A 15,222-nucleotide genomic window follows, 5' to 3' on the forward strand; every position below is an offset into this window, starting at 1 on the left:
TCATATAGATTTTTAGATAATGCAGAAATAATTTATTTTTTTTTAAAATTACACAAGTCTTATGTCACTCCAAAAGAATAATCTCTGAATTTAACATGCTGTTTTATTTATATAGCACTTTTTATTTTGAAAAAGTTGCATGTTAAAACATTTTTTATAATGTGCATGTTGAAGGTTGTAGTTTTAAAAATCCAAATAAGAGTTGTATTGATATGTTGTGCATTGAAATCACTGATTGTTCTTTTGCAGATATGGGCTTGAGAGATATGATTAATTAGCTGCAAACCAAAAACAATTATTCACTTTTGTAGAAAGTGCCAGGATAAAGCACATTAGTGTGTAGTCATGAAGTTCCTGAGAAGTACAGAGATTTATGTAAAAAAATTTTTTAATAGAATACGTGGTTGAAATTTTTTCAAGACGTCTCATGATCACAGTTGAAGAAATAATAGTAAATATTTGTTTGATGTATTGTTTTATCAAGATATTAGTATTTGTACAGTTTATTCTATTGTTACATTACCAAAAGATTCTGACCAAGTAAAATGTTTCATTACGTTTAAAATGATGTGTACTGTTATTTGATTTAATCTTTGTTTCTATTATGTTTTTTTTATTTTGAAGCTTATTGTACTTTTGTTTGTGAAATTAATTAGTCCTTTCAGAAAACAAAAACTTGCATTTCTTCTGTTGCGTTTTATCTTTTCTGTATGGCTTCATAGTATCATAAAATAGTCTCTGTTTCATGAACTTTAGATGTTCAGATTTGGTGCTAGCCTGTGCCATATTGCCATCGTGTTCTAAATTATAGATAGCCATACTTCAGTCATTAGTTCTGTATTTTTGGAACTTAAGTGATATACAAAAAAAATGCATTTTTATTATTCATATATTTCCTGTTGACTGTGTGAAAACATTAAATGAGCATTGTTTTCTGTTAAACAGTATATACACGTGTATTATCAGACAGTTTATCCTGCCAACTATGGATTGTTAGTCATTTTTATCAAATCAGAGGATTTGCTACTTTATAAATATTGTGTAATCTTTGTTTGTTACCATCTAAAGGTTTGTTTGTGTATTAACTTTTTGAATATGGACCAACTTATGTGATAAGCCATACAACTAACTGTGAAACAGCTTTTCAAGCAACTCACAGTAATATAGTATCACAAACATGTTATTTTTCCATTTTTGTGTTACTAAAGATACTTTAATGTAATAATTAAATGCAAGAAGAGTATATTTCTCATCAAGTACTTACCATATAAAAGTACAAAACTTCCTTATTATTCTATTATGAAAGTTTTTGTGCTGTAAAAGAATTGACTTTTGCCCAGTTAAATAAAACATAAAATAACAGTGTAAGTATTACATTAGTTTTACCATGTCTGTAAGAACATTTCCTAATCTTTTTAAAATTTTCTTATGGTAATATATTCATTACAAAAACAATGTGTGATGTCTCCATTGCTTTATTAGTATGGTGTTTTATATTTTACTGGTTTCATTTTTTTAATCAATACTAAATAAAGTTTATAAAATTGTTGTGTGGTAAATTAGGAATGACTAATTCTTCTAAATAAGGTATTTTATGCAGCGATTTCAAGACGGACACGTTTTATTATGTCAGTGTCATTCATTTTCCATAATATTTGTGGTGAAGAAGGAAAGATGCAAGAAGTAATAACTTTGTCAGGAAGAATGAGATTGTCGGGTTTCCTGTTCCTATTGTAATGTGAACATTGATAATTGTATTTATACAAAATACTAGTCTAGAACATTCATTGCATAACATTTCTCCAAACATCTATATTAATATTCTGTTGATCTTCTCACATTATTTTCATATAATATTTATAGGTTATTAGTTTCAAAATGAAAGACTGATTGTATATGTTAACTTATTGTATCCTTTATGACAACTTTTAGTATTGTTTTTTGAGATTATAATAACTTTTAAGTATTTGCTTTCACACTAAAAATATTTTCAGGTAGTTTTTCTTAAGCATAATATATATGTTATGTAATGGAAATGCTACGTTGCTTAGCACGATATAGCAATATTTATGTGGTACATCTGTTGAATAACCATTTAATTTGTTTTTGCCATTACGTTTGATATATTTTTTGTTTCATAAAGGAATGACAATCTCTTAGTTTTGGTATTGTAAGAAAATGCATCCTACTTTTGTTAATTCATTTACAGAACTATCTATTTTTTTGTATGTTATATAAACTTTTGTTTTTCATTAAGTTTCAATGGAAATAGTCAGGACAAGTATTGAAATCGTTTCTGTATTTTTAAGCAGGGCAATTTGAAAGTTGTTGCTAGTTTGATATCTTTTTAACTTTTATATATATAAAAATTGATATTGCTTATACAGAATTTTACTGTTAACAATGACAGCACATTAGTGTCTTAAATGTTCTAAAAACTACTATGAAAATGTTACCATGACATTGTTTTAAAAATATATTTGTCATGGTAAATAGTTATAAAGTAAAACAAATGACAGTTGTGTCATGAAATTTTAAAAGATTTCTCAGTTGCTGAAATGTGTGTGAAAGAAAATCTTGTAAATATTTTTGTCTTATGTTTGAAACATTCATTCTTGGCATTGCTTTGTCAAATGATCTAACTTTGTTTTATTTTGTTATCCGTGATATTAATGAGATAACCATATGTATTAAGTGTGAAACTGTAGCTGTACTTTCTTAAGTTAAAACATGACTAAACTATGTAAAACTACTTGTGAATCAGAACAATTTCTTATAAATTCTTTGCACTATTTTTAATAACTTGTTTTTTGTAATTAAAAACTTGTAGTTATGAAGAACTTGCTGGGGATGTTGATCAGTTTACAACAACAAAAAATCTACTAAACTAAATGTTTATAAGGATAGACCTTGATTTACAATGGTGAAGGCAAGTGTTGAAGAAAAGAGTTCTGACTCCTTTGTGATTTAAGATAGTCATAAAAACATATTTCTATAAAATTATAGCTTTAATTTTACACAATAAATTAATTCTCTTTGGCCTTGTAATACTTTTAAAGTTTAAATGCTGAAAGTTAGGGAAGTAGTAAAAAGAAGTAGGCCTAAGATTTGTGATTAAAAGAACATAAAATGCTGATTTGTTTCCCACATTCTCATACGTTTTTGGTCTATTGGCTGGAAATATCTTAAATGTTTAATAACAACCTTTCTATATGTTGATGGTGAGTTTTTCTGTAACTAATACAAATTATAGAGATGTTTCAAAAACATTTTAAATTAGTGTCAGGTTTTTTATTTTATGACTTGTTTATTTTTTAACTGCATTGATACTGGTTATGCTGTAAACTCAAGACATGACAGGAATGGTGAAGCTCTTACCATTTGGACATATTGTAAAAAGATAATAAATAATTATTTGATTTTTTTTCAGCTTTCAATTTGGTTGTAATTTAAAAAGTCATATTCTCATGTTTGTGAATTTGTGAAATCGTTGAAGGCTTAAGTCATACTTTTGGACATATCCTTATAAAATTAACTGCTCAAGTTTGTCAAAATAAAATTTGACAAAAGAGTTTTAAACTTAAAAGTAAAAAGTGTGCATCTCCTGCCACAATAAGCTCCACTACCACCCTTCTTGGTAAAAGCATTACAACAGTTTCAACTTCAATTTGAAAAATGAAAAGTTTGTTATTGTTTATTTGCATTGGATTTTTTTTTATCATTATTATTTTCAAACAATATTTATCAGGCTTAACTTTCTCATAATATACATTTAAAATTAAAATACAGTAACGAAAACTGTTTTGGTTGTGGTGTTTTTCATATAAAGTAAAATGATTTAAAACCTTTTGATTAGTGCTAGTCAAACAACTTATCTTTTAGAGACATTTTGTCATCTACCTTACACTTTAACGGAAATAAGAACTTTACTGTGTTATCTAAGATACGGATGAACTTCTCGATTTTTCATTAATTTTTGAGGTTAATGCCCTTTTTATGTAAAAAAATACGGTTACCAACAATATTATTAAATTCCTTTGATCCAACACTTAAATTACCAAAAAGCTAAACTTCACAAACCTTAACGTTGTTACTAGTTTAGCGTTAGTGTGATATATCCGTAACTTAACGTCATCACTAATTTGTAAAATATTGTATGAATAGGAGTAACTAACTTAAATGATAGTGTATGTCTAGTGTTATTTTGAAATTTAGCTAACCCTAGCGTCTGCATTAGTTTGAATGTTATTTTTTTCTAATTATTTGTAACGTGAAAAGCGGTTTGAATAATATTTCGAAATGTGAGTAATATTTACGTTACTAGTAGTTACGGTAATATAATTGTGTAATAACATGAAAATGCGTAACAGTTTGTGATTTCACATATATCTACCTACGTGACTGCATTATTTAACAGACAGGGTGAATAACGGACAGTTTTTTGAATAACCTACGTACCATATTGTTCGCGAGTCCACGAATTTGTTGGTTACACGGTTTCCAATTATACTACTACCTCCTTATAACTTAACGGTAAACTTAATAGATTTAACGCACAAATTATTGGTTCAATCCCAGCAATGGGTGCAGCTTTGCATTTGAACAGACGAGCAAAATCAGTCGTACAAAAAATAAAAACAGCATCGCCATCAATCGAACTGGTTACTGCTGGAGTCCTATTTATAATAATATAGACTTAAATGGAAGACAAAATAGTGATTTCACTCGTTCTTTTTGTCGCTTTATCCTGAGTCTAAATAGGTGAAAACATGAAATAACTTAGTATAATGCAATACGCCAGGATATTAATAAGTTTAGGGTTTAATGGCTAACAAATATATTCCTGTGAATGGAAATCAGAGCAGGATAACTACACCTAAATAACAAGAAGTGAAATAGACTGGTTGTTGGTCACACTTGAAGTACACAAAATCTGTAGTATTTTACATTCCCCAATTACAAGTTTAGAGAATTTGGAGAAGGATGTACGTTTATTCTCAACTTGTCTGAAGCTTATTTAAATATTTAGTTTGTTAGATAGCTTGCAACTAATGTAATATTTATTAGAGAACTTTTTACTGAAACAGACGTTTCACCTTTACAAAGTCTTCAGGATCAGTAGATAAAAATTTTGTTCAAGAAACTTGAATGGTACAAACTGATCATTTTCCAATATTTGTTGTTCCATAGTGTTAGTAGGTTTTTAATTTTATTACAAAGAACTAAAGTTTAGTTCCACGCTGGTACAGGTCTTCGGATTTACAACGCTAAAATCAGGAGTTCGATTTTCCTCAGTGGACTCAGCAGATAACCCCATGTGGCTTTGCTGTAAGAAAAACACATAACTCAAGTTTATTTAATGTAAATATCTTTTAAAAATATTAAATTGATATGAGTATTGAATAGTGGTGTTGATCTATGTCGCGAAATTTGTAATGTTAGATATGATCTGATTGAAATACTATAAAGTTTCAAACATCCTTTCATATGTCAACTATCTGAGAACATGTCCGGATACGGCCAATTAAGATGCCACGAGAAAAGCTGGCAAACTCTGAAAGAAATGTTATTGGTTGCAGAATTATCAGTAGAAAGTACGAACATATTTCCTGTACTTACTTATATCCCAAACCACTTTATGTACCGTCAAGTGTGTAAACCAAATATTAATATCAACACACTTATGACTCTTCAGTCTTGAAACTGCATGTCCGGTATTTCATCCTAGATTTATTTAATCAGAGTTTAGGATTCCAGTCCTCGTCCACTATGTGGAAAGAATTGTGTGTCATGTCACTATTTGCAGCCTACAGGCTTCGTATAATAGTTATACTGCCTAGAGGTTCGAACTAAAAGTGTGTAACAATTATAGAGGAAGACGGTTTTACGACCCTCTGTAGACCCTGGAAATGGAGGCTACACTCGTCATGACGATATATACGTAGGACGGCTTTTGTCTCGGAGATAGTTACGAAAATGGTATTTTAAATGAGTTTTGTAGGTATAATAGTCTTTATTAATTCGTATTTAAATCACTTTTTAAAATAAACTTAACATCAAAATTAAGTCGCACACCATACATCGCATCAAGTGTTGCCTGCTCTCGCTTTACGTTCTTCTTACTCAGTTGGGCTTTCACAACTCTGACCTTAAAGCAACCGTTACATAAATTAGTTCATCTGAGAATCGTAAGTTCATCAATAATCTTCAAAGAAGATTGGTTCTCTTCCTCGTTGTCTTTTTGGAAATCCATTTTAAGAATTTTTGCATCCGTTTCATTCTTTTATCAACTTATCTTTAGTGAGTTCTCCGTAGGTCTGCACCTCTTTGTTCACATCAATAAATTGTTTAAAAGACTTTGTGATTAATTGTTCAAGTATTACAACACCATCCATCAGAAAAATCGGGGCACCAGTCGCGTCATTTTGTTCATCAGCATTTCTGAAACAATATTCGATGTTTTCTGTTCGCACCAGTTTCAATGTTTCAGCAATGACGGTGACTGATGTCAGAAGATCTGTCTTCTTTTTTATTTCTTCAGGGGAAAAATTAGGATGTGTGTCGTTCTCATCTTTTATGGGTTGAAGCATTATGGAACTATAGCGAGTTTGAGATTCCAGATGACAGCCATGTCCATTGACTGCATAACATATATTGTTTTGGAGAAAAGAAACTCAAGCTTTCTATTTTTCAGGGTAATATCTTTAGGGTCAGCCGCGTATACAAGCAAGAGTTTTGTTTTTGTTTTGCGAGTTCCTTATCTCATTTTTCAAGCCATTACTCAAATATATTTCGATGTAGACACATCCTGTAAGAAGTGTTTTTACAGACCCTGTCATGTTTGCACAGACAAGGATTCTGATTCGATCCTTATGCAGCTTTCCTCCTTTTACCTTTGAGTCACGAGAGTTAAGAAGTTTGAAGAAAAGCGCCGTTTTATCAGCATTGAATAATTCCTTGTACAGGTTAAATAGCTAAACCTGATTTTGACAACAATTTGAATGAATATGGACTATTGTTTTAGCTGTAAAAAATGCTGGTGTGTAGTGTGTGTTACCTGATCTGGAAGTAATTATGGCAACTAGGAATGTCTTGAGTTTTTCTAACATGTAAGGAAGCTGCATTGATATAATTTTCTAGGGAAAGGCCAATCCTTATAAATGTGTGTATATAAATAAATATATGTTTGGGATTTATTCTTTCTTATCTAGATCCCCAAGAGAACTTTATGTACTTGGGACAAAAATAGTTTTGGGCCACTTCAAAAAATGCTTTATGCAAAGTTGCTTGAAATAGTTTTAACTGTTTTATGAATACACTAATATACGAAATGTTTTTATTTAAGTACTTTAGGAGCATATAATAATGTTTAACTGTTTAATGCAATCTTTTAGTACCACTCTTTTTAAAATATGTGTTTATATCGTAACAAATATTTGTAGTGGAGAGAAATAACATGAAACTTGTGAAACACATGTAGGCTTTTCAACTGACGAATTGCAACTACTAGACAAAACGAATATCTTCACATCAAACAAGGTAACTCCATTAATTCTAAGCTTATTAAGAAAAACTGAGAAGTTTCAAGAATGATAAGACTCCTGGACCAGATAATATTTCTCCAATCTCAAGGGTTTGAAGGAGGTTAAGGATTGGATAACTGAGCCACTTACTACTATTTGTCTTTTTTTTTTTTTTATAAATCCTTAAAAAGTATGTAGGCATTGCAAATTAGGAAATGTCATTTCTTTTTTCTAAGGGAAGTGATAAAAATCGTTAAAATAATTATAGGCTCATTAGTCTTACATGAGTTGTAGGAAAATATTTGGAAATTCTGACAAAAGATGCTTTGCAAATCCATTTAACATAGAATTTTATTGGATAGTCAGCATGGTATCACTAAAGGAATATCTTGCCCAAGTATTATTTTAATAGATTACTCCTTATTTAGTTGAGGGAAAGGGTGTAGATTTGGTGTACCTGGATTTCCAGAAACCATTTGAGAAGGAGCAACATAAATGGTTTGTAAAAAGTATCTATAGCTATGGGGGATAAGTTATCAAATTGGATAGAAGAGTAACTGGATAGGAAAAAAAAGTAAAATGATGTTACCAATGAAGTTCACTCCAACTGGATTAATTTTACAAATAAGGTATCGCAGAACTCAGTAATACGTCTTTTACAGTGTTTTTTGTTGTTGTTTTTTTTTACATCAAGGGCGTAAATGAAAGAATGATCAATAAATTACTTGTATTTGTAGATGATATTAATTTAGCTCTTGGCTATTGCTAGCTGTAAACAATATGCTGCTAATTTATGTTAAGATTCAGATTATTTAGTGAGTTAGACAAATAAATGACAAATAGGCTTTAATCATAATACATGCAAGATAATGCATGTGAGTTATAATTCAACTTATAAGTATAATTTGGATGGAAATAACTTTAACAGTGTCATGAGAGAAAAAGGATTTTGGTGTAAAATAAATAGAGAATTTTTTTTTTTCAGTGGATACAAGAAACCAAAACTCATCTTCATACGTTGGGAAAAACATAAAGAAATTAATTTCAATAAGAAGTTTTAATCGATAATGAATAACTTCCATGCAACAACATTATGTCTGAGGACTTACTACACTAGAAATCGAGTTTAAGTATCATGGTAGGCATGACACAGATAGCCCATTGGGGAACTTTGTGCTTAATAACAAATATAACAACATTAAGATTAAAAATAATTTAATAGAAAAAATCTCCGAGCGTTTGTCTATTGCTGTCTTTTCCAATAACACGTCGATGTTTTAAATACACGAAAATAAAAGTTATGTATTTAATTACGTATTTCTCGCTTATTAGGTGTCATATCGATATTAATATTTTTAAAAAATAATTGCCTGAAATTGTTGACAAGTGGTTACATTCTCACACTGTAAAAAACGTACAATGCGAAATAGTTATTCATTTTTTCCAACATTCCCAAACTAATGGTCTTGCATAGTCAAGTGGTTAGGGCACTCGACTCGCAATTTGAGGGTCTCGAGTTCGAATTTTCCTTGGACCAAACAGGTTTGTTCTTTCAGCCATGCGGGGCTATAATGTTATGGCCAATTCTACTATTAGTTGGTAAAAGAGTAACCCAAGAGTTGACGGTGGTTAGTCTTTCACTGCTAAATTAGGGAGGACTAGTGCAGCTAGCCCTCGTGTAGCTTTGCGCGAAAAAAAACGAACCTTTAGCATTAAATGTCACGAGATGTCACGAGACCAAGTAGTAAGTGGTATAACTCATAAAATAACTCTGGTATATCAATCTTATGGTGGCTGTTGGATTAGAAACGTCAGTTGAGTTTACATGTTATTGTAATAGTGGTAGCCATTTTGTTCTTTGCACTCTTCCATAAGGTGTACTATCGTACTATCTGTGATATATGATACGTTTGTGTGCCTCCCCCATACTCTGTATATCGTTTATTATAGAGTATGTAATATAAATATATATATATAAGGGTGTGGCGCCTTCTATGAATGTAGTTAACATATTTCAAATACAATAAATACTTAATAACAGCAACAGTGGATTGGAGAAGTTGTGAACCACATATTAATATACCAAACTATCAGGTTCGGCATGGCCAGGTGGTTGAGACACTTGACTCGTAATCCGAGGGCCGTGGATTCGAATTCCCGTCGCACCAAACATGCTTGCCCTTTCAGTCGTGGGGACGTTACAGTATTACGGTCAATCCCACTATTCGTTAGTAAAAGAATAGCCCAAGAATAGGTGGTGGGTGGATGTTGAACAGGTGCCTTCCCTTCTATTCATACACTGCAAAATTAGGGACGGCTAGTGCAGATAACCCTCGTGTAGCTTTGCGCGAAATTCAAGATTATCTTAGCGAATTAGGAATAGTTATATAACGGACAAACAGACAGACATATATTTTTCTGCTTTGTTGTATATTGAGAAAAGAGAAGTTCTACTCCTTTCACATTTGGTTCAATGTTGGCTAGAAGGAATTTTGAATTCATATAATTTGTATTTGTGTCTTAATGTCCGGAATTTTCTTGAAATTGTAGGATGCCATCAGATCGATATAGAACTAAGTCTAACCTAAAGTAGTTGATTGGTTATTGAGTTAGCAAGTTTGAATCCAGTTTCTTTGTTAGTTCAGTTTTGTGATTATTAAATGTCTATCAACAAGTAACAGATATATGAGAAAGTGTCGAACGTACAGAAGGAGTTAGCAAGTAAGATATATCATATTAAGTACTGCAAATTTAGGCCTATAACTAAACATTAGTCAAAATAATTTATATAAATTTAGGTCTAAGCAGTAAAGCTGCCATTAAGTGGGTTGTTGCGCTCTTTTTATCAATTAAATATAAACGTACCTCCCAACAATAAAAACCGTTACAACAGAAAGCTGAATACTATTTTTTTTTCAAAACTATTTTGAATAGTAAATAATAAAATACAAATGCTCAGCAAAATATTTATACTCCAACAAACTGTAATAATACACCAGTGTAGTAATGTACAGATGACAAAACTATTAAAGACACACACAATAAATTGTACTAGTTTCGATAGTTCAAACATCCTTATCAAGGTAAAAGTAAAATGTTCATAATCAATGTCTTGTATGTTAAGGTTCAAAACGGCGTCAGAATGATTATGGTTCATTAACGGCAGTGGTGTACAAAAACTAATTTAAAAACCTTCCAAGTAAGGTTGATTTCAAATTATATTTCATAATTGAAAAAGCTTTTTAGTTTTTAAATATTTATATCTACCCTTTTGTGTTTGCATTTTAAAATTTGGGTTCTCCAATGACTTTCGATTAATGAAGATTAAATTTTTAATTAATTGTCCGACAAATAATATTAAAGTCGATTTTTTTTACTTCTTCACGACGAAACCCTCATGTTCCTTTACTCTAATTTTAAGAGACGTCGTTTTTGTTTGTCCAATATGAACGAGATTATTAAAACAAGGAATAGACTAAGTACTCTGTCTGTTTGTTTTGAAAATCGCGCAAAGTTACTGAAGGACTATCTACGCTAGCCGTCTCTAATTTTGCAGTGTAAGACTAAAGGGAAGGCAACTAGTTATCATCATCCATCGCCAACTCTTGGGCTACTCTTTTACCAACGAATAGTGGGACTGACCGTAACATTATAACTGCTGAAAGGGCGAGCATGTTTGGTGCGACAGAGATTCGAACCCGCGACCCTCATATTACGAGTCGAACGCTTTAGCCCACCTGGCCTACTCTGTCTGTGATTGGATACTATTTTTTCGTTGTTAAATTTATTTGAAGGTTTGTTCACTGGATTAGTATCTGGTTTAAAGTTGTTATATTTTGTGTGTGTGTTTTCTTATAGCAAAGCCATATCGGGCTATCTGCTGAGCCCACAGAGGGAAATTGAACCCCTGATTTTAGCGTTGTAAATCCGGGGTCTATTATGTTTTAAAACGGCACTTATTTTATTGGATATCAAGGGATAGTTGAATAATGACCATCTCTTATTCTATCTGCATTTCTTTGGTTCACTTTTTACTAAGCTTTTTAATTTTGTTAAACAGATAAGTTATTAAGTTCAGTTTAAATCCTCGTGTAAAAGCAACATTTTGACTATTGGAACAAAATTTTCAATATACAGCAAAGAAGAGATCGTTAGAGAATAATATGTCTAGTTTTATTATTTAACAATAGTTTCACACCTTGTGGCCATCGGTAGACATCTATATTTAATTTGCCATTTGAATATCGTGTAACTAACACATCCAGAAGATATTTGGTTGATGAACCAATCCAGTTCATCAGGGAATATTTATGTCTGTATGAACCAGGGGTGTAGATCCTGGGGGTGAGGGTGGGGATATACATCCCCCTTCATTTTAGGTAGGGGGTATGGTGCATACAATCATCTCCCTCTATAGTTTGGTCTGTTAAATTGTTTTATTGCATCACAGGCCTATAAATTGTGTGTTTGTTCTTGTGATTCTTGTGTTCTTACCAATCGAATTACATAATTAGGCCTAGATGTAGGCTTTTTCAGTAGTGGAAATGTACATCTTTAATATAGGCGCGCTTCTAAGCTTTTCGATCTAAGCGATAGTTCGTAAGTCAATAGGCCTAAGTATACATGCAAGTATCGTGGCAACAACATTACTCTGTGACTGCATGTTTACAGCTTTCAGGTTCACGTAATCAGAGATTACCAACTTGCAAATTTAACAGTCCACATAAATGGTTGCAAAAATCATCCCCCCATCAGGTGTAAAAAAATCTACGCCCCTGGTATGAACTGAGTTTAATTTTTTATGAAACTATTTAATATTGTTATTATAACCAGAAAGTAAGGTGAACGAGTCATCAACAAATCATGTACATAAATCAGGTTTTTATCCCATCTATTAAAGAATTTATTTTCAAAGCTATCCATGAAGATGTCAGGTAAAACAATAACGGATTGCTTGTACAGAGGCTGTTATTTTGTTGGAAACAGCCATACCGATCTAAAAATATGTATTAATGAGAGGTATTCTAAATACGTTTATAAATTCCTCTTTGGCAAGAGGCTATGTAAAAAATATATATAATGCTCTGAAACATTCCTTTAGGTCTCCATTTACTGGAACTTTGATGAATAAGCTTTTGATGTTGAAGGACACCATACGTGTTTTGTTTTTTTTTAGTCGCTGCATAAATGATCACAGAATAGCTCCAAGTTTCTTTGTTTTGTTGTGTTTTTTTTTTTTTGTTTTTTTTTTCAAGTACATACTTTTATCTCGTAGCTCCATCATCTCTTGACCAATTTGAGATCTCAATATCTCAGTCGGACTCAAACAGTCAAAGATCTTCAACTGATGTATTTGACCACGCCTGGCCCCACTAGTACAGCGGTAAGTCTATGGATTTGCAACGCTAAAATCAGGGGTTCGATTCCCCTCGGTGGGCTCAGTAGATAGCTCAATGTGGCTTTGCTATAAGAAAACGCACACATACACATTGACCACGCCTGAGGTATTATAGACTATTTATTCTAATCTCGGCTGAAACTTTCTCAAGTTGAGGGTAGACTGGTAGATATTATGATGACTAATAAAATAAAATCTGATGAATGCCCACCTCGTGCTTGGTATTGCTAGCACACAGTACTGTATATAATAAAAACGGGGGAAAAGTCTCGTAGATTAATTTATTTTAGTTTTACCTAAAATATTTTTAAGTGCCACGGCTATTGATGATTCTCTCTTGTTTCACTAAGTTATAAACGTTTTGAAGATTTTTAGATGTTGACTTAAATTCACTAAAATAGATAAGTCGATCTATCGTTTCAAGTTATTAGCGACCTGAAGAGTGAACTCTCTTAGTACAGTTTGAGAAGCGTGAGATATGATATATTAGAAGGGTCTCACTTTCTTTCAAGCTTTTACTTGATTTCAGTTTTGGGTTTGTTAAAATGAGTTTGGTTAGACTAGAGTTCAGTTTGGAATACGAACCGTCACACAATAGTTTACTGACACCATAACTGCGCTGTTTTTGTTTAAAATTATAATTTGCCACTTTTATCAACTTTAGTTATAATAAGATTTCTTTTGTGTTATAAGTTCTTCGGAGAACTGTTTATGATTTCGTAATAGTATTATTTGGGATCATATATGTTCATAAGATGTTCAAAACCTCGAATCCAAGTTTCGTGTTGTAAACAGTTTAATACACACACATATGATCCAATTTTAGTAATGATTTTTTCATTGTCAGTTTTGCTTCTTAAAGCGGCCCGGCATGGCCAAGCGTGTTAAGGCGTGCGACTCGTAATCTGAGTGTCGCGGGTTTGCATCCCCGTCGCGCCAAACATGCTCGCCTTTTCAGCCGTGGGGGCGTTATAATGGTACTGTCAACCCCACTATTTGTTGGTAAAAGAGTAGCCCAAGAGTTGGCGGTGGGTGGTGATGACTAGCTGCCTTCTCTCTAGTCTTACACTACTAAATTAGGGACGGCTAGCAAAGATAGCCCTGGAGTAGCTTTGTGCGAAATTCAAAAACAAACAAGCTTCTTAAAAAAAAAAAACGTAACCCGACTTTCCTACATCAAGTTCATCTGATGGTTGTTGGTGGTCAGAAAATTAACGTGGTAGGACGAGGAAGATGACAAGTTTCACTTCATCCCTTGAGAATGAAAAGTTCGTTTGTTGAAACTAATGGAACTTCTTATATGTTTGGTTAATTATTTAATCATTTGTTCAGTACTACGCTGATGTACTATTGTTGTTTTTATAAGCTTCTCGTTCAAACTCGTGCTTACAAAGGTTAATATAAAATACAGGGATTGTTTAATAAGGAGGTTTTCTTTTTTAAAAAAAATAACTTGGTTTGAAGCTGGTTTTAGCACCAGATTACAGCTGTTAGTGTCTAAAAAAGACATCTGTATGTTAGTCACTGTTCTGATTCAATTGATATGCGAGTTGACAGTCTGGTTAAAATAAAAATAAAAGAAGGAATTGTCAGATTGGGTAGCAGTGTTCATTAATCACTGTGTCCGTGCTAGAGCAGGATTAACTCGAAGACCAACTGAACGATAATGAATTTTTTTTAATACTAGTATTATATTTCTTACTTAAAATTAGTAATTTCAAAGTGAGAAGAAAAACTGAAAAATTATGTGCCTAGCTTTAACTAGGTGGTGCTATAAGTGAAACTAAAATATAGGTGTGTTGAATGCAAATATAATCAACCGAATAAATAAAATATTGAAACTTTTGACAGTAGCTTTGGCCTTTATCTTTGACAAATGCGTGCTTTCAAACGAGCTTTTCTTTAACGTAAATCAAACCCAAAGTACACACGGAACTACTTTTTTTTTCACCCGATAACATCACAGTTTTAAACATTAGGTTTTGATTTTCATTTCAATTAGAACTCGATGTAATTTAAGGAATTTTATCACTAACAGAACAGAGAAAAAACGTGGGTTTAAGTTTCCAGACACTTTATAAGAAAACTAAAACTAATTTACTAATAGCGTTAGCTACTTCACAATTGAGTATTGCTGTAATCATACAAGTTCTCTCAAAAGGATATTACAGTTAAACTTAAAAGTAATTATAATCACTGAGCGAAAAATGTTAATAACAATCGGTCTTTCAAAATTTAGTTAATTCGTTTGTTGCTTAACATTAATCATAAATATCGACTTAGTTTTAAGTTGTTAATCAA

The 15,222-nt window shown here is 31.9% G+C and overlaps 1 protein-coding gene across 1 annotated transcript in view; it reads left to right on the forward strand.

The window, feature by feature from the left end:
* LOC143249706 (guanine nucleotide-binding protein subunit beta-5-like) overlaps window positions 1–3,437 on the forward strand; it is a 48,060-nt gene extending 44,623 nt beyond the window's left edge. The window contains 1 exon segment of the mRNA XM_076500018.1: window positions 250–3,437. Within this exon segment, the coding sequence (XP_076356133.1) occupies window positions 250–261 (12 nt within the window). The 3' untranslated portion in view covers window positions 262–3,437.
* The last annotated feature ends 11,785 nt before the right edge of the window (window positions 3,438–15,222 follow it).

Source organism: Tachypleus tridentatus, chromosome 4, assembly GCF_004210375.1.
Source record: "Tachypleus tridentatus isolate NWPU-2018 chromosome 4, ASM421037v1, whole genome shotgun sequence".
In the NCBI taxonomy this organism is placed as follows: domain Eukaryota; kingdom Metazoa; phylum Arthropoda; class Merostomata; order Xiphosura; family Limulidae; genus Tachypleus; species Tachypleus tridentatus.